Source organism: Rhinolophus hipposideros, assembly GCF_964194185.1.
Source record: "Rhinolophus hipposideros genome assembly, chromosome: 4".
In the NCBI taxonomy this organism is placed as follows: Eukaryota; Metazoa; Chordata; class Mammalia; order Chiroptera; family Rhinolophidae; genus Rhinolophus; species Rhinolophus hipposideros.
The window spans coordinates 50,991,687-51,015,419 of NC_138050.1; the positions used below are offsets into that span (position 1 = coordinate 50,991,687).

At 47.0% G+C, this 23,733-nt stretch overlaps 1 protein-coding gene across 2 annotated transcripts in view; it reads left to right on the forward strand.

The window, feature by feature from the left end:
- Positions 1-475: 475 nt before the first annotated feature.
- Positions 476-23,733, forward strand: part of RASA3 (RAS p21 protein activator 3) — a 124,857-nt gene continuing 101,599 nt past the window's right edge. The window contains exon 1 of one of the 2 annotated variants that reach the window (XM_081046095.1): positions 476-597. Coding sequence is in view for 1 of the 2 variants with exons in the window: in XM_081046094.1 (XP_080902220.1) it covers positions 7,149-7,203 (55 nt within the window). In the remaining variant the exon portion in view is untranslated. Of the gene's footprint in view, positions 598-7,042; positions 7,204-23,733 lie in introns of those variants that run through there. The other variant, XM_081046094.1, reaches the window with a different exon arrangement.

A 23,733-nucleotide genomic window follows, 5' to 3' on the forward strand; every position in this document is an offset into this window, starting at 1 on the left:
TTATCCCATTTCACAGACAAAAACACTTCGAGATAATCCGGGGAGAAAAGTGATGTTCACAACACATTGTTTGGAAGGAATAGAAAGGGATTTAAGTGGTGTATCACAGACCACAGATACAATAAAAGCAGTGCCAGCCAATCATTTATCATACTCAAAGTTAAATAAAATGTATTAATGTACACAGACAGATGCTGTGTTTGCTCCTGAGCCCCACCTTTGTCTTTCTGCTTCTCTGTGGTCCTGAGACCTCCTCACAATGCACAATCTCCAAATTTCCTTCCCAGCCAGCTGCCACCACCCACTCACTCCCTTCTGTGCCACCCACACCCCTGAAGCTGGGAGTTATGGCAACGAAGCTATGTGAAGAGGTGAGGGCAGTCCCTTGAAAGGGACCACCCAAGGGGACTCTTCAGTTTCCCAGAGTCATCACTTCCTCAGAAATGGACTTGCAGTTTTTCATGCAGTCCTGTCATTGCATCTAAGAGTATACCTTAGAGACCAGGTCTACTTTTGGGATTTCCGCTTCTGTTTATCTTTTTTGCCGTATCATTGCAGACTGAACTAACTGCAAGTGGAGGAAACGCTGTGAAGAAGGTAAGCTCTCCAGTTATTTAGTGGCAACTACACAACTCATGTGAGTGTCCTGAGGTGAAGGGGTGTGTGTTGTAGTTCTCTGGTATTCCTACAGGACCTGGCAGGTTCTGGACATGTGCTAAGTGCTCAGTAAAGGTTTACTAAATAAATGAATCATGAAACAGAGTAAATACTCATTCAGAAAAATTGTAAGGCTGGCCACTGTGTAAAATTGTATATTAATATCAGCAAAACCTTGAAGGAAACTAAGAGAAATGAAAATATTTACATCAGAATGGTGGGCATACAAGTACATTTTCCCCCTTACTTTTATGTGGGTCCCTCAATCGAATGTTTTACGAAAGGAACACCTCTTACTGGCCACTGATAAAATCTGTTTTGCTTGGTTGTGACAATGATGAAGACCAGTTTGGGATTTGTTGCAAATTTATTCTTTTTATCGCTGGGTCTCCAGTGTCTGGTCTCTAGGACCGGAAGCATCTGTGAGTCAGATACAGGATTTTCTAGGGCTTGTGTTGTGATTCTGCTGTGAGAATCGAGTGACAGAATAGAGCCTTGATGGCAAATCTTTTTCCTAAATGATGTGAATCAGGTGCCCCTCTCCTTTTTAACTTCTGGGATAATTCAATGGAGATTTTAGAAGAAAAAAAATACATACCTTCCTGTCATAGCTAAGAAGACAAGATTTGGAGTGTAGTTAATTGCTGATTTCAGGGGTGTCTTTAAAAATCACCTTGATATTTGGCTACTTAGGGTCAAAAATAACAAGTTAGGGGTGGCTGGTTAGCTCAGTTGGTTAGAGAGCGGTGCTCTTAACAACAAGGTTGCTGGTTCGATCCCCACATGGGCCACTGTGAGCTGCGCCCTCCACAACTGGATTAAAACAACTACTTGACCTGGAGCTGATGGGTCCTGGAAAAACACACTTAAATAAATAAAAAGTTTTAAAAAAAAGTTGAAATGAATTTATTAAAAAAAATAACAAGTTAAACTTTATTATGATGAAAAAGAAAAAGTCATTTTGAGCTAATGTTCTTCATAATAAGCAATCAAAGCATTACACAAATCTATTCACAGGTAAATCCATTAGATATCTGGGCTTATATTTTATTATTAACTCAAATTGACAGGTTCGTCAATATTAATCAAACAGCATCCCACATAAACTCTATTAGGGTTTTTTATTAACGAGGATAGGACAGGCTTAGGCTATCCCAATGATTCCCAAATTTTATTGGCTCTACACACCAGAAGTTCATTTCCCACGTTTACAAAGACAGCTGCAGATCCCAGTTGCTCTCCAGGGCCGCTGTCCTCCATGTAGTGACTCAGGGTCTAGGCTGATTCTATGTAATCTCCGAGTTTTAAGAGAAGGCCTCTCAATAGCCACAGCAGAAGGGAGAGACTGGAGAATATCACAGTGGTTTTTCTCAGCTTCCAACCAGATGTAATGTCACTTGCTTTACACTTCTAAGCACATAGTTCCTCCTGATCTGGCAGAGGGTAGGCAGTATGGCCCTCACACATACAAGAAGAAGCAATTGGTGCACACCAATAAGGTCTATTGATGTCTTGTTGCAGTGGATAGGCTGGGCTCACTCGCCCAGGGAGTGCTGGGTCTCCTTTCCACCAGCAGTACAGCACAACTGGATTTCGAGCGTCCAAAAGGAACCTTAGTGTAGACGTGTTCACTGTTTGGCTTCTCTCTTCTGTGTGGCCCACGCAACTAATATTTCAGAAAGATTATTCAAAGGCATATTACTCATTTTTCCAGATTTCCTAAATGCTTTCTCTCATAGTCTATCAGGTCATTCGAGAGCTACATTCCTTCACTCTTAAATGCCCGAATAAATTTAATCAGAGACTTATGATTGAACACTTCCTTTTGTTAGATAGTATACCGTAACTTTTGTAAGATACCATATTTCCATCTTTCCCTTTTCACCTTGATTATTAGGAAACTCAAAGCTGAGCTTTCTATTCACTGCAGTTAATGTTTTCACCTGTATAAGTTTGATACAATAATTCCTTCCTTCAATACTTTTTTGGTACTCTTTAAAAATTATTCTATTGTACACTGGTCATTCATGTCACTTCAGGTCCTTTGAAAATAGATTGATCAGATATTAATAATAATGATCTAATGATGCTGTCTTAGCAATAAATAAATATCCACTTGTTGATAGGTTGCTACTTCTCATGAAATTTTTTTTGGAGGGTGCCACAGAGGATTCTGTCAAAAAGAGAAAAATGTAAGTGTGAGTTATAAACCAGAGATTATAGATACTTTCTATGAAGCCATCACTTTTTACTTTAATCCCTCCATATTTTCCTGTCTCTTATTATCATACCTCTAAGGGAATAGAGTCTAATTTAGAAAACTAATGATCAATTTTCTTGTGTGCTGAACATAGATTTGACAAGGCATGGTGCTTGCACAGTTCTGTGGAGGCTGAGTTTTGTTAAGGAAGTAATCCCAGCAGTATGTTACACAGTCTCCATGCTTCTTAGAGGGAAAGAGAGGCCTAAGATCAGGGACATCTTGCCCACTGATGTGCGAAGCCCCTAAATCTTCACAAATTTATTTCTCACCCTCTGAGCCCATGTGTCTTAGAGTACACATGTCTTGTCAAAACCTCCAATGAACTGCCAACTTCTTGCTTATCCAGCTGATTAATATGATGTCATCAATGTAGAGAACCAAACTGATGCTCTGAAGACTGTCCAGATGGTCCAGATCTCTTTGGACTATATGATAACAGAAGACAGGAAAGCCTGCTAGGATGAGATTGTAAGTGTGTGCTAGAGTCTATGCCATGTGAGGTAAACTGCTTCTGATTCTCCTTTGTACCATGTTTCCTCGAAAATAAGACCTAGCCGGACCATCAGCTCTAATGCGTCTTTTGGAGCAAAAATTAATATAAGACCCAGTCTTATTTTAATATAATATAAGACTGGGTCTTTAATATAATATAATATAATATAATATAATGTAATGTAATGTAATGTAATGTAATGTAATATAATATAATAATATAATAATATAATACCGGGTCTTATATTAATTTTTGCTCCAAAAGACACATTAGAGCTGATGGTCCAGCTATGTCTTATTTTCAGGGAAACACGGTATTTGTGATGGAGAAGAGTGTATTTGTCAGCTGTATGGCCATATACCATGGACCAGAGGCTGTGTTGATATGGCCTGGCAGTGGCACCACAATTGGCACTGCAACTGCAATTGGGGCTAATGTGTGGTTGAGTTTGTGGTGGTCCATTGTCATCCTCTAGAACCTATCTGGTATCAGAGGAGGGACTGGTGAATGAAATGAGGAGGGACTTTAGGTCTTTAAGGATAGTCTTGTTCTCTTTCCCCACCCCCCACCCCCGGATATGCTATTGTTTTTGATTTTCCATCTTGGCCTTCCCTGCTGGGACGACTCTTAATCCAAACACCAAGGAGCCAATGTGGGTGTTCTGACAATTGTCACCTATGTCCATACCAATTCTACCTTCAGTGCCAGGGGAAATGATCACTGGGTTGGCCAGTGGATCCAGTGGGCCCAGTGTAAACCACTCCTGGACCAGGACTCCATTCATTTCCTGGACCTCACAAGTCCCACTCTGTCAGGGGCATGATGACTCTTTGGGTCCCTGGGTACCAATGTCGACTCAGACCCCGAGCCCAGCAGCCCTCAAAATATCTAAGTCCTAGGGGAATCCTTACCATATATATTTGCAGCCAGGTCCTCTCCTTCAGTCCGTGAGTTCTGAGGATAAGAAGTGGCTCATCTCTAGAAACTGGGAAAAAGGATTGTGAAGTTTTATTGGGACAACTTTCTCCAGCCTACTGATACCTATCTGTGATTTTCTTTGATTGTATAAATTGAGCAACACTCTTGCTCAATTTGTCCTGCACCTTATGCTTTGTTTGGCTGACCACCTCTATAGCTCTTTGCTGTTCAGGGTACCCAGACTGCCATTCCAGTCTTGCTGCACTACAATAATTACACCTATCTTGCTTTTGATGGTTCAATGTTACCACCTGGCCTCTATTATGTCACTGTCTGCTCATCCTCATTGCTATCAGGGAGACTAATGCTCCCTGTAACAGCATCTCTACCCTCAGCCCAGTCCTGCAGTGGCCAGCCACAGCTGAGGATCTCACCAGGCATTCCTCATCACTTTTGTAAATGGAGAGTCCTCTGGGCTTTCCAAGTCAGCAACTAGGGTTCCTGATTTTATGGAGTATATTTAATTCCCTGTGTCACTTCTCAGAGCATTTGAATGCCTTCCTCTGCTGTCTGCCACACCCATTTGGCATTCCCACTCCATTTAGTGTGCAACATTGCTTTCTACGAACTTCCAAAGGCCATACTAGGTAGCATTCAGTACTTGCCAGGGTGCCAAATCCTGTATCATGATTGAATGATCCCATATCAATAAACTCTAACCTGATCTACCTTTATGTTCTGCCTCCCCTGTACCCAACATTCTTTGATCTAGTTCTGCATTTACTCTCCCAGCTCCCACTGGCACAGGTTTCCTAGGTCCTGAAACTCCTTTGCAGATAGGACCTTTGTCCCTCTTGAGGCTCAGCACTTCTCCAGCTGGGTGATGCAAATGCAGAGTGAGCTGGAGGTAGGCCACTGAGGTGTATGCATTGTCTTTCGGAGGTCTCTGCATCACCTTCAACCACAGAGAGTTCTTGCCTTTGTCAGGGAGAAGTGGGACACCTCTTCAGATCCAGAAGATTTAGGGAAATCTAGGATTCAAGATTTTTGAGTACATTCATCCAGATGACCTTCCCCCAAGCCTCAGGGTCTCCCTTCTTCCCAACCAGGGTTCTGACCTGGGTACAGCAACCTTTCTTGGATTGAGCATTCAGCCTTCTTTTTGAGCATTGCTATCTTCGTGTTTAAGTCCTGGCTCTGATCCATGGCTTTGTTTTTGTTCTCTGCTTATAGATGAGAGTGTCTTTATATGGTACCAAGGGAGCCTCTTTTTGTTACACTTTTCTTTAAATTGGTAATCTTTTCATTGCCTTATCCTCAGCACGAGCTATCTGATTCCATAGTTTAGATAATTACTTACTGCCTTCCTAACCTTTCCAATGCCTGAGACACTGCACCAGCCAGTGTTTCTTTCCACAGACTTTCATTCCAGCTCATCACTGCTACAGCATGGCAGGGCTGCTGTGCCACCAGTGATGTGTCAGTGGGTCTTCAGCTCTCAAACCCCATCATAGAGGCTGCTCTTAGACACTCCGGGGCCCACTAGTCTTATGCTGGGTTCCCCTAGATACAGACTCGGAGGCAGAGATCTGCGTGCTGGAGTTTATCAGTAATGTTCTTAGGAAAAAAATCCTGTGAGTATTCAAGGGAAGAAGAATCCAGCAGAGAGGCAGCTTAACCACAGTGAAGTTGCTACGGAGGCCTCAGCCAATCCTCTGAGAAGCTCAGGAGCTGGGGTTGCCATTCAGTTATCCCGACAGACAGACGGCAACGAAACCTTGGTCTTAAGGGGGAAGTCTGGATGGAACTCAACAGCAGGCACTACAGAAACCTCCCAAGATCCTGGAGTTAGAGGCAGCAACACTGGGGTTTGAACCAGGGAGAAGGTGCTTTCCTAACCTCCTTGTTAAACTACCAATAAACACCACATTATTAAGGTCTTGAGAGGATAAACTCAACAGATGATTGAAGACCTGGAAGGAGGCTAAAGTGGTTAGGGTAAAGAATGGTCCTTAAATCCTTTCATAGGAAGTGAGGATAAGGCAGTGAAAAGAACAGGCCCCTATCTTTATTAATCTTATACTCTGGTACATGCAGGTGTGTGTGTGTGAGATGTAGGGCGTGTGTGTGTGTGTGTGTGTGTGTGTGTGTGTGTGTGTGTGATGTAGGCTCCTGTGAAGATAAATGAGAGGCGGGAAGTGGAGAGGAAGTCGGAAGACCTTGAGACAGACAAGTAAATGAGGTCAGTAAGGACCCTGAAAATGCCTGGGGGTCAGCGAGGGCAGACAGCATTGCACTTGGCCTAGTCTCCCCCCCCACCCCGCCCCTTGTCTCCATCCCCTCCTCCCCCGTCCGCCCTGTCTCCTCCCCCAGCCAAGCCAAGTACCCCCGGCGCTTTGCCTCCGTGCCGCACAGCTTCTCCACACCCCCAGACCCTCCTGCTGCTCCCCTCGCCGCTCCCCGCAGCCCCCAGACCCGTTTTCTCGGTCCCCTCCCTGCCCCCCTCAGGGGCTCGGCCAATGGGGAGCTGGGGTTGGGCTGTGGGCGGAGCAGTTTCGCTCCCGCCTCCTAGCCCTCAGCCAATGGGTAGTTGGGGGTCGCGCTGTGGGCGGAGCTGTAACGTCCGTGCCCCTCTAAGAGCCTCCGCCAATGGACAGCTGGGCAGGGCTAATGGGCGGGCGCATGGGCGGAGCCCTGGGGCGGGTGCTCCCGGGACCAGCCCCGAGCAGGGTAGGGCGCAGAGCGCGGGTACTGCGCGGCCGCTCGGGCTCCGGCTCCGGCTGTTCCGCGGGGCTCTGCGCGCGAATTCCGATCAGCATGGCGGTGGAGGAAGAGGGGCTCCGAGTTTTCCAGAGCGTGAAGATCAAGATCGGTGAGCTCTCGGGAGCCGGCGGGGACGGCGGGGTCTTCGCGGGTCTTGGGGTGGGCGCCCCCAGGTCCCTCATCTGCTCCTGGAGATGCGCACTCCCGGGTCGAGGCCCCTCCCCACTTCCTGGGGATGGTCGGTCTCGCGGCTCGGGGGAACGCAGCTCTCTGCACCTCTCCTGCGCTGCGAGCGGCCCCAAGTTACTGGAGACACAGTGCAGGGGTTGGGGTCCTTCTACGTTGGGGGAGGCGCGGTGCAGGACGCAGATCCCGTACCCGCTAGGAGTGTGTGCCTGTGTGCGTTCCTGTGTGTGCATGAGTGTGTTCCTGTGTGTGCATAAACGCGTGCGTGCGTGTGAGGATTCTCTGGGTGCGTGCATTTCAGGTGCCAAATGCACCGATCTCACAGTTGGGCATCTCCCCCCAGCTGCTGCACCCAGAAACTTCCTTTTCTGGGAATGTGTAAGCTCTTCCACATGTTCCCCCAGGGGTGTGGGGCCGGGTCCCGCTGCTGACTGGTGCCTGTGTTTCCATACGTCTGTGTGGGTGGATGTGTCTGTTTTTGTGTGTGTATAAATCTGTGTGTGCACACATCTGGAGATAAATGTGTTTGTGTGTGCATATGTCCCCGTGAATGTGTGAAGCGCACTGTGGCCCAGGGAGACACTGGAGCCACCCCTCCCCCACCTTCCATTGAGAAATGGCTGCAGGAGGGAGCTTTTGGCCACCAGGGCCTGCCATTCAGGCCGTGTCACCCGGGAGGATTCTGCCTGTCTTACTGGACTCAAGAGCTGGGGGAGGGAAATGAAATGCAGATTCTGGAGTGGGCTGGAGGGCTATATCTGGACTTCCTGGGTTTATCTGGAGAGATTTGCTTTTTCCTAGTTGTTTTATCTTGGGAGGGTGATGTACAAGTCCCCCGCCACTAAAAAAAAAAAAAAAAAAGAAAAAGAGACCACAGAAACAAAACAAAACAAGATAGGTGCCTGGAATGACTGTTACACATTAATGCCATAAATGTGCAGGGTAAGAGGGCAGTTCATGTTGGAGAGGGCTTCTGAGGACCCAGAGTGTCTCCATCCTCAGGGGTTCTTCTTGCCTCCCTGTCTCTGGGAGTGCTCCACGTTCTCATCTATTCCCACATGAAAAAGGGCTCCAGGGAACCGAGCCAGGCACCCAGTGACTGTGGAAGTGTCAGTTGTTGCTGACATTTGATGCTGCCTGAGGAATTCCAGCTACCCCAAATCAGCGTGTTGTTTCCTGTCTGCTTTATTTTGGTGTATGGATCATCGCTGAGATGCTGTTGATATTTGGCTCAGAAGTACTGCGGATAGGATATGACAGCACTTCAGCCTTGAGGAGTCTGTCTGGAGATGGGGGGTTTCTCTTGTTTACGTAGGTTGAAATCAGTTGCACTTTCATACTGAGAGATTCCACCTGAAGTGAGGGCAGGGAAAAGTGCCTCTGTTAGGGTCTCCTCAGCCAAGAACCCTAACCCAATGCCTGGGTCCAGTTGTGTGGCAGATGTCACCCTGGAGGACTCGAGGAGATTGCTTAATCAAGGGAACAGAAGGGTAACATTGGAGTGGCCGTGTGGCTGTGGGGGAGTGTGTCAGGCTTCTGGGTGCAGCAGGCAGGAAAGAGTCTGGGGACTGTGTGGTCCAGGCCCAGTACAGCCAGGCTGTCTGAGACTGTACTCAAGGAGGGTTCGGGAATGGTGGTTTGTTAGGCAGAGAGCATTGATTTCTTTCCAGGATGGCATAGTACGTGAAACAGTCGGGCAGGAGACACCCGATGGTCTAGGAGAGCAGCCATGCTGGCCTGTCAGTGCATGCTCGTGGGAGGGTTCTGGGCCCCAACGGGAGGGATCTCGTGTGGTAAGAAGATGCTGCTTGGTTAGGTATTCTCTCCTAAAGTGTGCTTCACTTAAACAAGTGAGAGAAACACCTTCCTCTGCTGAGGATTAGTGCAGTGACTGGAACATCTGCTGTCTCTAACGCCACATGGGGTCTGCGTATTGTTAGAACCTTTGGAGCCTCCCCACCTCCCTCCTACATTTGGGGGCTATAGCAGTGAGGCAGAAATGCCTGTGCACCAGCTGTCCAACTTACTGGACATGGTTCGATCTCTGAGAAGCTCCTGTATTCTCTCCTGTCAGGGGGTTTTCACCTACAGTGCTAGGCTGGAGAGGTGTCCCGCCTTTGTGTTGGGGGGTGTGCAGGGAGCTGGGGCCTACACGTGGCACAGTCAGGGCATCCTCCTGTGTCTGAGCGTGGGCTGGAGAACTGGAAGATGAACTGTGGGCAGGCTGGTTTGGGGCTTAGTCTCATTTAACTTGAGGGAAAACCTGTTAGTAGAACAGGATGACCGTGATGCCAAGCATGGTAGGTTGTACGCTGATTTCTTTCCTTTGCCCTCTGTTCGTGGCCGGTCTTGGCTCTGACTTGCCTGAATGCCCTGATCTTGAAGGCTTGATGATGAGGGATGCAATAAGTGACATTAGCTTGTGTGAGTGTATAATAGTTGGAGGAGGGGCAGACGTGCATGAGTCACTGCACACCCGGTCACATGCACACTTGCCTCTCCTTGTTCGGAGACACTGGCCAAGCCGTCCATTCATCTCTGAGCCTTATTTCCAGGCTAACTGGCTGCATGCCCCATGTCTGTTGTTGGCCTGCTGGATGACCCAGGGCAAGTGTCCTCCCCTTTCATAGCCTCATTTTCCCATTCGCAAAATGCAGGCTATTATAGTCTACTGCATCCGCTGGGAGCTTATAAGACAGTGTTGTTCAGGCTTACATTATACCCGCCCCCTCAGTCCTAGAAAAAGACAAAATGAAAAATTCTTCTTAAAGTTATACCAGTAAGCAATATCACTACTGTTGCTAAGAAAAAAGGCAGAACATTTTGAGGGGGGGGTGAGATGAAGAGTTTATTAGGTGTGGGAGCCTTGGCCTTTTAGTTCTTAAATAGTTTTGCAAAATGTGATGGTACTTGGTTCCATTGAGAGGCTAAAGTTGGGGAAAATGGGAAGAACTCTTCCTTTTTATCCTCCTCTTTCTTTTTTCTTCCACCTTTTGCTGATGAGATAATGCATAAGAAAGTGACAAATAAAAAGTGAGGTATTTTTATTGTAAGTATTTTGAGTCCTTGTCTTGAAGGACCTGTTGTTTTCCCTACTTAAATATCACAGAGAGTTATTTTTAAGGGTTCTTCTGGACACTTAAAAATCTTAAACATTGTCTACTAGTTATTACTGTTTTTACACCACTATTTCATGTCATGTAAGACTGAATGCACTTCCTATGAGATGGCTATTTGAGGAAGTGTGTTCTTTTGACTTTCCATGAGTCAGGACTTAGAGCTGGAAAGGAAGCAACTGGAAGATTTGTAGGCTCTGATTGGAGGAAGAACCCACAAGGAGAGCACTTCTGCTGGGCAGTGTTATTTTGGACCCAACACTCCTTTAGGCATTGTGAGATAGCTTCACTTCCCAGGGATCTTTTCCTTTTTTCCATAACAGTTACTACTCATTTTTAAGTGTCCATCTTATCTCAATAAAAGTGTTCAATTAAGAGCAATATACAAAGGCATTTCTCTTAAGCTAAAGAATATCCTAGTCTTGCACTTCAGAGTGGGAAAAGCCCGCTTGCTCTGTTAATGATTTTCATCCTGGGTCTGAGGGTGCAGTTTGGATCTGTTTGGTGTGTTGGCCTGTGTTCCTTGCTACAGGCCTTCCTCTGACCCCGTCTCTCCCTTCCTTCTCCTTGGATCCGCTTCTCTTGTGCTAACTGGGCTCAGAGCAAGCTCTCATGTTCCTTCTCTGTAAGATTAGAGCGTGTCCACCAAGAAGGGCGATGACAGTCTGGGTCCAGCACAAGCACATTGGAACTGACAGTTCCTCCCATTCAGCAAAATGTGGCCCTTTGTGTGGCCCTGCTCCCGCCTCTCTCCTCCCTTCACCTAGATGCAAACAGAATCCCAGAAGCAGGAGGTCCCTGTCAGGGTGCCAAGTGAGAGGAGAACAGGGAATGGTGGTGGAGGGTCCCTAGTCTGTGCCTCCCCTCTCTGGCGAGAAGGGAGGGAAGGTAAAAAAGCCCAGACCATGGGTTGGGAGCTCAGGGTTCTAGGTCAACTCTGTTAAAAGTGTTATGTTTAATCTGATTTCCTTCATGAGAAACAGTATGTGCCCCTTAACAGGGTCCTATAAGGATCAGATGAGGTGGTAGTCCTGCTAGTAAGCTAAAATGTTATTGTTAGTAGTAGAGTCTTCACAGGGCAAAGAAGTTGTTTTCTCAATTAGAGAACATATTTTGTGAATTTAAGGGAGTGATATAAGTTACATTAGCTTGTGTGTGTGTATAAGTTCCGCTCTCACAGGCTGGGTGACTTTGGGCAGGTTATTTGACAGTGTAAAGAGGAGCCATGCTGGCCACACGTGGTTCATGGCATCAGGGATTTTATATTCTCTTGAGCTTTTTGATGCTAAAATTAACCTGGATATTTTATTAACCGAGCTCAGCTAGCCTGTGCTATTTTTAACCCCTAAGGACTAATGAGCAAAACGGGGCTGTGCCTGGGGAGCAGCCGGGCTCGGGGCCAAGGGTGATTTCAGCCGCGGTCCCAGGTTTTGCCTGGGAGGGGGTATGGGTTTGCTGTGCATGGTGGGGCGGGTGTGGAGAGACATACAGACTTTAAGTATCTAGTTTATATGTATTATCTTATTTTAATTTAATCATTATCTTATTTTAATTTTAACTTAAATGTCAATTTCATGACATTGACATGGAGGAAGGGGGGCTCATAGAACTTATGAAATAACCTGCCCCAAATCACCCCACCTATAAGAGCAGAACTGGGATTGGAAAGCACGTTTGTGTAATGCCAACATTCTTATTCTCCTCACCACTTAATACTGTCTGTCTTTTCTTTCTTCATGATCTTGGATTCGAATGGTGGTGGTAATGTTGATAGTTGTGAAGGGCTGGGAAAGAGAGAAGGGGCTGCTTTTAGGGACAAGGGGTGGTCAGTTTTCATGATGGGGAAGGATTAGGGCTATTGGCTCCTATGGGTGGACAGCGGGGTTTTGCTACTCTGAGATGCTGCAGTTCCTGAGCAAGGGGTGCCGAGGTGGGAGTTGGAGAGGAGAGACATCGTGAAGATGCTGTCTTGAACAGAATGCAGAAATCCAGAAATGATTCTTTGAGCAGGGCCACCAGCATATGCCGCCACCCCTCCCCCCCCACCCCGGGCACATGAGGAAAAGGTGTTGGGTAGGTGAGCAGAGGATGGGCTCCTGGGGTGGCACTGTAGACAATCACTTGGCTGGGATATGGCATTTTGTAGAAAACGTTCAGAATTCTCTGAAAGTAGTGAGACATTTGAGTGTATAAACACTCAAGGTACTTGGGGAATGAGAATATGGGCACATCATGTCTTAGTCGTAAGTTGTGCACATGTTTAGAAAGGAGATGGATACATTCACTGGGAACAACCAAAAGTGGTGGCTGCTGACGCCTGAGAAGTGAGGTTGCAAGTCGAACTTCCTTCTTCCAAGTGACCTTGAAGATGGTCAGACTGCTGTGGTCACTTTTGGAGCCGTCAGGCTGCTGTGGGGACAAGAGCCCCTGAGAGACAGCTGAGGAGAGGAGGATGTAAATAACCACACTTGGAATTGGAGACTCAAGCCTGAGTCACGGCCATGTTTCTTGCTAATTCTGAAACTTCAGACAAATCTAAGTTCTCTCTGCTTCAGTTTTTTTCATTGTCAAAGTGGAGATTTAAGACCTTTTTTGTGGAGCTTAATGAGCTGGGGTGAACAAAGGCACTTCCACTACTCAGATCTTTATTGATAGGTGTTCTGCTAGTACAATTTAAAGCTATTTGTTATGTTAATTTTGTAACAAATTAGTTCACACCGGACAAATGCATCAGGAAGAGACAGTTGCACTAGTGTGTCGTGGGTGAAGTCTGGCATCCTGGAAAAGCAACCTTGAACCTGCTGTGAAGAGTTTGGAGAAGGGGGGAGTCATTGTGTGATGCAGAGCTGGGCAATGGACGAAGTGGGGGTCAGAGGTGGGGGATACACAGCAATGATTGACTGGAGTGACCAGTGAGGCGTGCAGATGGGCCTCTAGTGTTTGGATGGGTAGAGTGGAGCATATAGACAGGCTTCGTGGGGACTTGGACATCACGTCCTGCAAGTGCTGGTCACCCCTGGAGGGTCGTGAGAGAGCAGATGTAAGATCACGGCACGTGAGCCAGGGGTCCTCAGTGGTTGTCTAGTGTTCTGCATCCGAGTCAGGGTGGGGAGCTGTACTCACACTGGAAAGGAGGAGCTTGCAGCATGACCACATGTTCTAACTTGGACCAGTCGTTAGAGATGTACAGGAATGTTCATTGCAGCACCACCACAGTGAGGAGTTAAATGAACAAAGAGCAAAAGTGAAAACAAAGTAAATGCCAACTGAAAGGGTGATTATATTATGGTGCTTCCACAGCATGGAATATTATACAGATTTCAGGGGAATGAGAGCCACGCCAGGCCACGTGACGTGCAGGAAGTTCCATGGGGTAGGACTAGAAAGAAAAGCAAAGTGCAGAAAGTCTGTCTCAGATCATCCCCTTAAAGAATAATAAAACCCAGATAAATGTGTGCACACGTGGAAAGAAAAACCTACATAAGCCCGTCAGTTGGACTCCCTGTGTGGGGATGTGGAAACGCTTCTGTAGGAAGCAGGAAGCAAGTCAGAAGAAATAAAAGGTCTGTTTTGAAAAAGCAAGGACAATACTATTAGGCATGTATGTGAAATTTGTATATAGATTGGTAAATGAAGGATTTAAAACACAACTTTAGAAATGGAAAGAACAACATTCTGTAGAGGAACCATGGCCCAGAAAGATACAATGATTTATTTGGATGGCAAAAGGCTCGCCTGTGCAGGAAAAGTGTGGGAGAGATGGGAGTGGGGCTGTCCTCGGAGTCCAGAAGTGAGTGAATAACAAGCTGGAGCACAGAGAAGCTGTCGGAGCAGAGGGCACGGGTTTGGCTTGAGAGAGGGGCATTGAACCAGCTCAGACATGCAGAGCGGGGTGGGCACTGCAGCTGCTGCGTTCAGGAAACTCTGACACGGGTGAAAGTGAACTTCAAATCATGTCATCCACAGCAGATGACCCGGTGCTTTTCTTTAAGTGTGAGGGGCAGCTTCCAAAATTAACAGTTAACACATTCAAACTTTGGTATAAATGCAAGTCCCATGATCATCCTTAGAGATGAGGAGATGAGCGTCTTATAATTCTTGGCTTCCCAACTCGCTCCAGGCTGGAACCCAGGAAATGGTTCTCACATGAGGGTTGTTGGGTCAAGCTCAAGGCCCACTCAGGGATCAGAGTGTCTGGGGAGCTTTTGGTTTGAGTGTTTTTATTATATTTTTCCTGGAAATGATGGATCCTCAAGATGACCGTGGGATCAAATACAGTGATTCCTTGTTCTACGAGTCTGAAAATATTAGGCATGTTTCTGCACGCAGGGCTGGATTCCCCCGGGGCTGTAGCTCTATCTGTCCTGAAATCTGGCATTGTTTGTTTCAGTTTTTGAGTAAGCTTGAGCCCCATATCAGGGTCAGTCAGCACCCTGGTATAAGAGCACAGTTGGTAAGTGCTGCATCTCCAACATCTGGAACACGCTGTACAGGTCAGCGTGCTCCTAGGAGGGCTGGGAGGTTGGAAGCCGCACTCAGGGTTCCCCTGTTAATCAGAACCTTTTCTAGAAACAGAACACAGTGCCCTGCAGTCCTCAGTCGGTCGAGGAATGAATGACTCTTGTGCCTGTGTTTTCCTCTTTACATTGTTTCTGTTCCTGTTATCAGAATAATTTCCAAAATGTAAAGAATTATTCTATTTTGGCCCCCAGTTGCCAATGGGATACAATCCAAAGGTAAACAAAGTCGCTGTGTCTTTCTTAGACTCAGGGTGACTCAGAGCCCGGAGACTCATGTTGGAGGTTCTTTCCTAACCAGCCAATGACACCCCCTGTGCACGGGAAGCTCAGTGCTTTCTGCTCAGCTGCCGCAAGTGCCCGCTGGTGCCTCCTTCAGCACCAGGATCGTGTCACCAGGCCCTTCCTGAGAGCTGTCATTCCCTTTGCCGGCCTCGGGGGCTGACAGGATTCTGGGATTGGGCTCAGGCTTCTGGGTTCTTCAGGACATTTAACAGAGTTGAGGGTGCTAAGTATTAGTGTGTCTCTTTCTGGAGATTTGTTTTTGGACTCCTAGTTTCGTAAGTTACAGGGTGGGTCCAAGTGGGTGTGATCTGTGTGCAGGACACTGGAGTCAGGGCTGGTTTCTTTCCTCGTCATGTCCATTATAAGAAGCCACACAGAGTAACCCCCAGGGAGCCGCACAGAGTCAAGCCTTTTAAATAGTTGTGGGTGCTACACATGCCCTGAAATCTTCTCTTTTGCTTTGTTGTGTGTCTGTCTGTGTGTGTTATTTTCTTCTGAGGGAAAAGGTTTCGTTTTCCTTTTTAGCTCTTGTGGTTTCTCCTTTTGGTTCTAAATCCACTCCTGGGAGGTACCAGAATGGCCAGTTTGTTTGATTTTTGTGTACTCTGTCCATTTTCACTCCGCCAGATCAGCCATTGCCCAGGGAGCCATGGACATCTGAGTGAAACAGGGATGGCTCCTGTAGGACGTTGTCCTGTCAGACTCTTGTACAGCTGCGATGCAGGGCACCTCCCAAAGTCACACAGCAAGAGAGTTTGTGACTGCCTAAGTTATTCTGTGATGAACTTGTAATTACCCAGGCTCAGGGCTTCTGTGGTTAGCGAGGAACAGCCTGCTGCTTGGGTGTGGGTATCAAATCACTTCCTCAAACAGGAGATAGCTAGCTTCCCACCCGAGGCCTTCTCCTTCTTAGTGAATCTTGAAATGAGCATTTATGGGACTTAGCAGAGCTACACCTTCACATGAACCTGTGGTCCTTGAGGGGCAACGGCAGCTGGGGGTTAGAGCCTGCTGACCCACTTCCCAGCTGAGTGTCTTGAGCTGCCTGGAAGGCCTGCGCAACTTCACCTGAGACTGTGCTTCAAATGGAGGGTCTTCAGCGGGGCAGGCGAGAAGGGTTGGAGTGAGGCATTTAAACTCGGGCATTCAGGAGGGTGGTTCAGCCCCACGCCTCCAAGCCTTTGGGCATCTGCTTATGTTGGCCCAGCTAAATTGGGGCTTTCCAAGGCTGGGATAAGACCGTGGTATAGGGCTATTAGCAGAGATCCAGGAATATAAACTAGTCCCGGAAATTCTATCAGTGTGTAGACCCCAGGGGACCTGGCCAAGCTGGCTTCTTGTTCAGAGGTCTGGGTGGGATGCTGTGACTGGCTGGTTTTCCCATGCAGGGGGGCTGGGCTGGGGAATTCCAGATCACTGGGGGCTGGGCGGGTAAGCTCAGCCTTCTCAGGAGGCCCTGCTGGCCTGTCCTGGGGCCAATTGCCATAAACGGTTTTTACCTTAAGATCAAACAAGTATGTATTTTATCTACTTTATAGGGGTGAGTTTCAAGGGCAGTAAACTCTTCCTATATGATGTTCACATGGAAAATACACACCACCCACATGCAGTATGTCCAGGAGGTGGTCAGGGCTCACAGGAACAAAGTGTTCAAGGTCTCCACTCCGGGCTACACCCTGTGAGGCAGAGGGTTTAGTTGATGGAGAGGGTCATTCATCTTTACTTTCTTACTCAGTCTCCTCTTGCTGTCCACACACACATAAGCACTCGCACACAGTACACACGTAGGTACACACACAGATGCACACACCTACACAAACGTGCACATCTGCACACACAGGCACACAGAGGCACATGTGCACACATGCATATACACACGGTCACACACACGTGCACACACACATGCACACAGGCTCAGGGGCCTGTCTCGGGTAGAGGTGCACAATGCTGTGTGCCCCTGTGGTGGTGGGATGGAAGTGTAAGGGAGGTTCACAGCGGCTGCTGCTGCCTGTTTCCTGGTTGCGGAGATTCCTGGCACCAGGGAACCGGCCTTGGGACTCAGAGTAAGGTGTGTGGAGTTTAAAAATGGTCCCTGTTTCTCAAGAAAGCCTTAATCTTGTTTCGTCTGTCCTACATGGCAGAGGCTGCAAGAGACACTGCAGATAGTCACGTGGCTCCTGTGGGCCTGATCCCCAGGGGGTCTGTGGGTGTGTGTTTGGGAACACCTGCAGTCTGAGAGCCCTGAGCGCTGCTTGGTGAGGCCCCTACTGCCTGCCCTGGGACCTCGCTGCTGTGACACCTGCCTTTCCACTTTCTACGATCTGAGGACTTTTTCTGTAATTATTTTTGATTTTTTAAAATATTTTATGTTTGTGTCAGAAACATTTCACTTTTTAGGCTGGCCCACAACTTGGGGTTTTTCTTATAGCTTTTTCCCCCTATTTGTTTCTGGCCTGTTTTCTCAGTTGGCTGCAGTCAGGTGGGAGTTCCCAGTCTTTGACCAGCTCCAACGATCCTGGGCTGGGCTGGGCTCTGATGCTCAGGAGAATATATTGGAATTCAAGTGAGAGGGATGTTATTCTAGGGAAAATGTGAAAAGGAAACCACTGCAAACATTGGTACGTGAGCTGTAGTCCGTTAGGCGTGACCAGTGGCCCTTTCCTCATAGAAGTCTGCTCCTTGTAGGGGAACTTGGTCAGGTGAGAGTAAAGGGAAGGCGATCCTTGGATGATTCTGTAGGTTTTGATGAGAAGTTCCTTCCACTTGTTAATTTGAGGCAGACTCAGAGGAAGTTTGTATATGGGCTGTTTTGCCTACCAGGCTTTATTGGCGTAAACCCTAGGAACTAACTAGCTTGCTTCTGTGAGACCCCCCAGTTTGGTAGCCCCAGATGGCTGATGCCTCCCTGGAAAGGGGGAGGCCTTCCCTCGTGGGATTCCCTCAGAGCTGGGTGGGCTACAAATGGCTCAATTGTTCCCTTGCAGTTGCAGTTACAGGGTGATGACTCCTTAAGAAATCATGGGAAGTTATGGTCAGAAGACCTCGTGCGGCTTCCGGAGCCCCCCCAGCTGGCTCCGTCCATCTTGAATCTGTGGCATTCCTTTCTCTGTTCATCATTTCCTGCTCCGCTCAGCTCTGTGTCAAGTATTTGGAGAAAGAGTTTCTCAGTATTTGGATTCAAGAATGTGTTTATACATGTCCTGACTGGAAATAAAGGGTCGCGTGAAAAGAGAAAAGCCACTTGTCATTACGTTTTTGCTCAGTATCTTGATTTTCTATTTATTTTGTTTCATAAAGGGAATATTCCAGTGTTCTGTTCAGGGCAGCCTTTCTCTCTCTTCCTTGTACCCTTCTTGGACAAGCAGACGGTTTTGTCAGGGAGCTGAGGAGGGTACTCAGGACCGAAGAGGAGGGAGCAGGCAGAGTGTCGCATCCCCTGGATTAGAATGGCCTTTTATTCCTTTTTCACCTGATCATTATTCACTGTTACCAGTAATGATTTAGTTCTGTGTCTCCTAGTTTTTTTTTCTGGAACACCTGAGCATTGGTACTACTACTACCCTCTCCCTGGCTCTGCTCAGCTTTCCTATTGGTCGCTGAACTAGAATCTGCCACTTTTGTGAATATAAGAATGTTGGTGTTTTTAAAGTAGGATGTATGTGCTAATTTTCAGTGAAGAGTGTCAGGTAATGGCCTCGCGGGGTCACTAATCTATCACCGAGCGGCGAATGGTCACCTGGGCACATGGATCTCCAAAGCTCTGCCTCTTGCTGTAGAAGCTAGTCCAGACTTTAGTATCACCATGGCCTAAAAGTGATGATGGCATTGTTTTTTAAATACAATATTTCAGAACTATTTGGGAAATTTTTTGGGGGAAATCTAATTGGGGAAGTATTGTGGGTCGTGTAAATACGTGTAGATTTTGTGTTAAGGTTGGGGGTGGCCAGGATAGGGTAGCCTTCAGAGGTCAGTGTAAGATACGCAGATGACTGTTGAGGGTCGCCACAAAGCAATGGCAGGAACTTGCGATTGGCTTGCGGCGTTAATCGCAAATATAGTTGGGAAAAGTTCGTTTTCAAAAGCTCTTCTCCTGCTAAAAAGGATTCCAAATCACACAGGCTGACCATTAGCTGAAGCCAGCCCCAGGAGACTCCGACGATTACCACCGTGTTTCCCCTAGTTGGATGCCACCATCGCATGCTGCACGTGGACCTGTAGAACCATAAACTGGCGATTAAAAAGGGCACAAAGAAATGTAGGCCTTGCCTTCCAAGGGGTTACAACCTAAAGGGTAAACAAGACAAACTTACTGACATGGTCACGTATGTCTGGGAATAGTAACTGGGTCTTACGGAGACGCTCTCTCCTTTGTGCTCAGGCAGGTTGACATGGCTCTAAGCTGCTCGTCCTATTCTCCTAGGAACACACAAACACACGCTGCATACAATGTATTTTCCAAACCAGAGAATTCTCAGAAATAACAAACTATTATTTTATGTAATTAATTATTTTATGTAATTTTATGTAATTATTATGTGTAATTAATTTTTAATTACATAAAGTGGCCCCCACTGAATAAGAGCAGCACTTTTGTCATTAGAAGTAAATTAAACATTAACTCAGTGTTTTACCTATTCTAAGGTTTCATCTTTTTTTGTTTGTTTTAAGAATTTTTATAAGAATTTATTTGCGGCAAACTGACGAGATAATGCCAGGGAGCAAGATCTCAAATGCTCATTGTCTATTCTTAATTGTCTATTGTCTTAATTGTCTTAATTGTCTATGTCATTGTCTATTCTTAATCTCAAATGCTCATTGTCTATTCTTAAGTGCAATTTCCCCACTTTTTAACAGCTCTGAAGAAGGCATGCCACTGACAAGCCCTGAGTCATTGTTTCCCCTTTCTTAGTGGCAGGTGACAATGGTTGTCTTATAACAGAGGCTTCTTGGCTTCCTTGAAATGTGACATTTTCCATGGAAAGCACAAGTAAGGAGGGCTAGGGTCTGTAGACAAACAGGATGGCAGGACACTGTTTTGTATGTTTATGTTTATGTGTGTGTTTCATAGTTGTAAATTACCTTCAGGTAAAATAGAGCCTTTTGGACACGGGCTGGGGGAGCAGGCCTGACTCAGGACCCAGCTTGATTCATCAGGTTGCCCTCCAAGGGGACCCCAGGATGTTGTCAGCTTGACAGCTTGTCACCTGCTTCCGAGCCCGTGTGTTCTCTTCATAGAGAGCGTCTTGCTTCTTCTTTAAGCCTGCTATTTATGGCTTAAAAAGTAAAATATTAACCAAGAAGTATAATCACACATATAAATTGCCGTTTTGCAGGAACAGGTATGTCTGTAGCAGCAACGCAGTAACTAGGAAGCTGTGTTTTCCTGTGGAATGCAATAGAAGTAGGAAATAGGAGGTGTTTCTGACTCCTGGGCTAGTTACAAAGCATTTAGTGTAGTTTAAAAAAATTCATACAAAGCTGCGTGTGTTATAGAAGAAACTGGAAAAACAGCGGGCCACACCACCTCATTTAGACTTTAGATAACAATCGAAATTCTTTAGCATGTTGTTTTGAATTTTGTAAATTTTTTTCTGGATCATTCTATGGTTTTATCTCTATGGCACAAGGCTCTTTTGACAGGAAGTGGGTATTAATGAATCAATGAACTATTTTAGAAACTATGGGAAGTTATCTTGTGATGAGCCTGTACTTAGAGCACACAGGGCTCCCCAAACCCCCCAACACAGACACTAAAACACAAGCATTGCTTTTGTGTGCTGAGCTGCCTTGCACAAGCTAGGTGGGGGTATAATTGCTCTAACCCCCAGCTGTCTTTCTTGGATACTCGGTACCCTGGTCATTGAGGCACTATATTCCTATGCTAAGTATGCCCAGGAGACACTAGAGAAAACTGTTACTTCTCTCAAAGTGTGACAAGTCTCTAAATATCAGGTCACTGGATGCAAGTTTGAGTTAACAGATTATCCCCTAGCAAGGGAAGCCTTCAGTGGGCTGGAGGTTTCTTTCTGTAAGTGGCAAGGCCTTGCCCTCTGCTTCCTGTAGCAGTGACCTATTCATTGAGCTGGGCTGCGTGCCCGAGGTGCTTTCTGCACAAGGACACCAGCTGAGCAGGAGAATCATACTAGTTTAGCTCCCTTCTCTCCTCCTCAGGATTAATTGGGAGTTCTGGATAATTTCATTGGTGAGTTAGAGAGCCTGTCTTCTCTGTGCACATGGAAATAAATGGGGCTGCTGAGAAATCAACACCAAACAAGTTCTGGAGGGAGTATGTTTAAACTATTCTCAGGTTTATACTGAAAACTTGACCACATATTATTAATGGGTAAGAGTAAACAAAGATTAGTGAAGGATGAAGAAAACCAAGTTGCTTTTATAAGTAAAATGCAGTACACAATCATGTTCCACTCATTTTGGCCTGTGTAGTTTAAAGTCCAGCCAAGAATAAGCTACTATTTTTTTTAAAGGTAGAATGAGGGTCCCGGCTCATTTTGCTCCATTTAGCAAGGGAACCGTTAGGTTTTGTGGCTGGACCTCACATATTGCCAGAGCTAGGAAATGCTTACTTGTCTGTCTCCTTCTGGCCAAGAGCGATTGGTGATTACCTCATTTCATTCCCATCCTTCCACCCCTTTCTCCTCACCCCCTCCTTATGTGTGCAAGGCCGAGATGACACAGAGTCCTTTCCAAGACAGTTTTGGACTCAAGTCTAATAAAGGAAACCCCAGGAAATCCAGAATAGAAAGTTAGCACATGACAAGAGGAAATTCATTTTAAGCTTCGCAGATAAATTTGTGGTTTGGCTTTCTAATATCACAACAAACGTCAGCACACCGTGTCATTCAGGTGGCCCCATCCCCAGACACGGTGCCTGCTCGGTGCATTGTAATCACCTGAAAATGGGTTGTGGAGTACATTAAGGAATGTTATGCAAGTTAACAAATCTGTAATATATAGAAACCGTTTCACCATCTTGAAATTTGGGTAACAAAGGCTACCAATCTGGTTTTCTCATTAGCGTGTTTCCCTCTTTTATAGAAGTTTGTCAATTTGCAACTTGGTTATTCCAGATGGGGTTAGCAGGGATCTGCATTACCTTTCAAATCTATTTATTGGATGTTTCTTTTGTTTCTTGTCACTGCTCTGCAGTCACAAGTCATGTGCTGTCTGTTTCTCCAAGTGACGTGTCAGGTTGTCGCTGAATGCTTGGCAAATGTGTGGGGCTGTGCCGGGAAGACCCCAAGCCACGACTGCTGGGTTAGGGTGTCTGTTGTGCTGGGAACAGGCCAGGACTGGGGGTGGAGCTCTGAAGCCCCAGGTGCTGTGTGTGAGCCTGTCCTAGGAAGGAGATGACTTCCATGAATGAGCTCTCCCCGTGAATAGCAGAGCAGGGAAAGAAGCTGCCTCTGGGTCCTGGAGTTGGTGTGGCTGTGACCCAGTGTTGCTCATGTGGGCTGTCCCAGGACCACACCCACCCCCCTACCCTAGGAAAGGCTTCCCAGTGTGTCCCTCTCTCAGCTCCTGGCTAGCCTCCTCCAAGAGAGCCTGGCTCTCCTCTGGCCTTAGTTCCTCCCTGTGACCCCTTAGCACACTTGCTCTGTGCCTCCCCCAGCTCCCTGTGCCCTTCCAACTCCTATCCTATGCTCTCCCAGCCTGCCTTCCTGTCCTTTTGCATGTCCCAATCCCCCCTCTGAGGGACAGGTTCTCCTTCCTGCTGAGACTCCTCTTTGAAACCCATTGCACAGAGCCTGGGCTCCCTTCACCTCTGCTGTCCTCAAGGGAGGCTGTTGGTTCTGTCTGGAGGTGGGAGGGGAGGGGTCTTGCCATGGCAGGAAAAGCTGACATGCCCACTGTCCCCTCCTTGAATTCTTCCCCTCAACTCGGCTCTCAGGTGGGCTCCCCACACCCACAGCACCACCTGGGAACTTGTTCGATGTGCAGATGTTCAGGTTCCACCCCAGACCTACGGAATCAGTAATCTGGGCAGGACTTAGCGGGCTTTGTTTCCAGGGGGTTCCCAAAGCCACGGAAGTCTGGGCCCCTGGGCTAAGGCATGCTGTTCCTTTACAGCTGAGCTGAGAATCCAGCAGCGCTTCCTGCACTGGCATCAGTGGAAAGTGCTCCTCATCACATGCTTTGCTCTCACTCTGAGGAGATGGGTTCTTACTTTCCTGGGTGAAAATCCTCCATCCACTGCCATGTTCCAGCTCCCTCAGGAAGACGTGGCCCAGCTCAGCTGCAGCAGCTCAGGATAGGAGCCCCTTACCAGGAGCCCCCTTTGGGGGCTATGCCAATATCCATTAGCAGTAGATGGAGGGTTTTGTTCCCTTATCTGTGCTGGTCTGATTACGTACTGGCATTTCCTATACAGACTACCCGATGTGCTCCAGTCTTTCATGCCCGGTGGAGTGTGTGGGGCCCAGGGTTTACAGGACAGGGTGGGACAGTGCCACATACCCGACCACACACAGGGGCTTGTCTGCTTTATGCTTTTGTTTCTTCCACTAAAACCCCCAC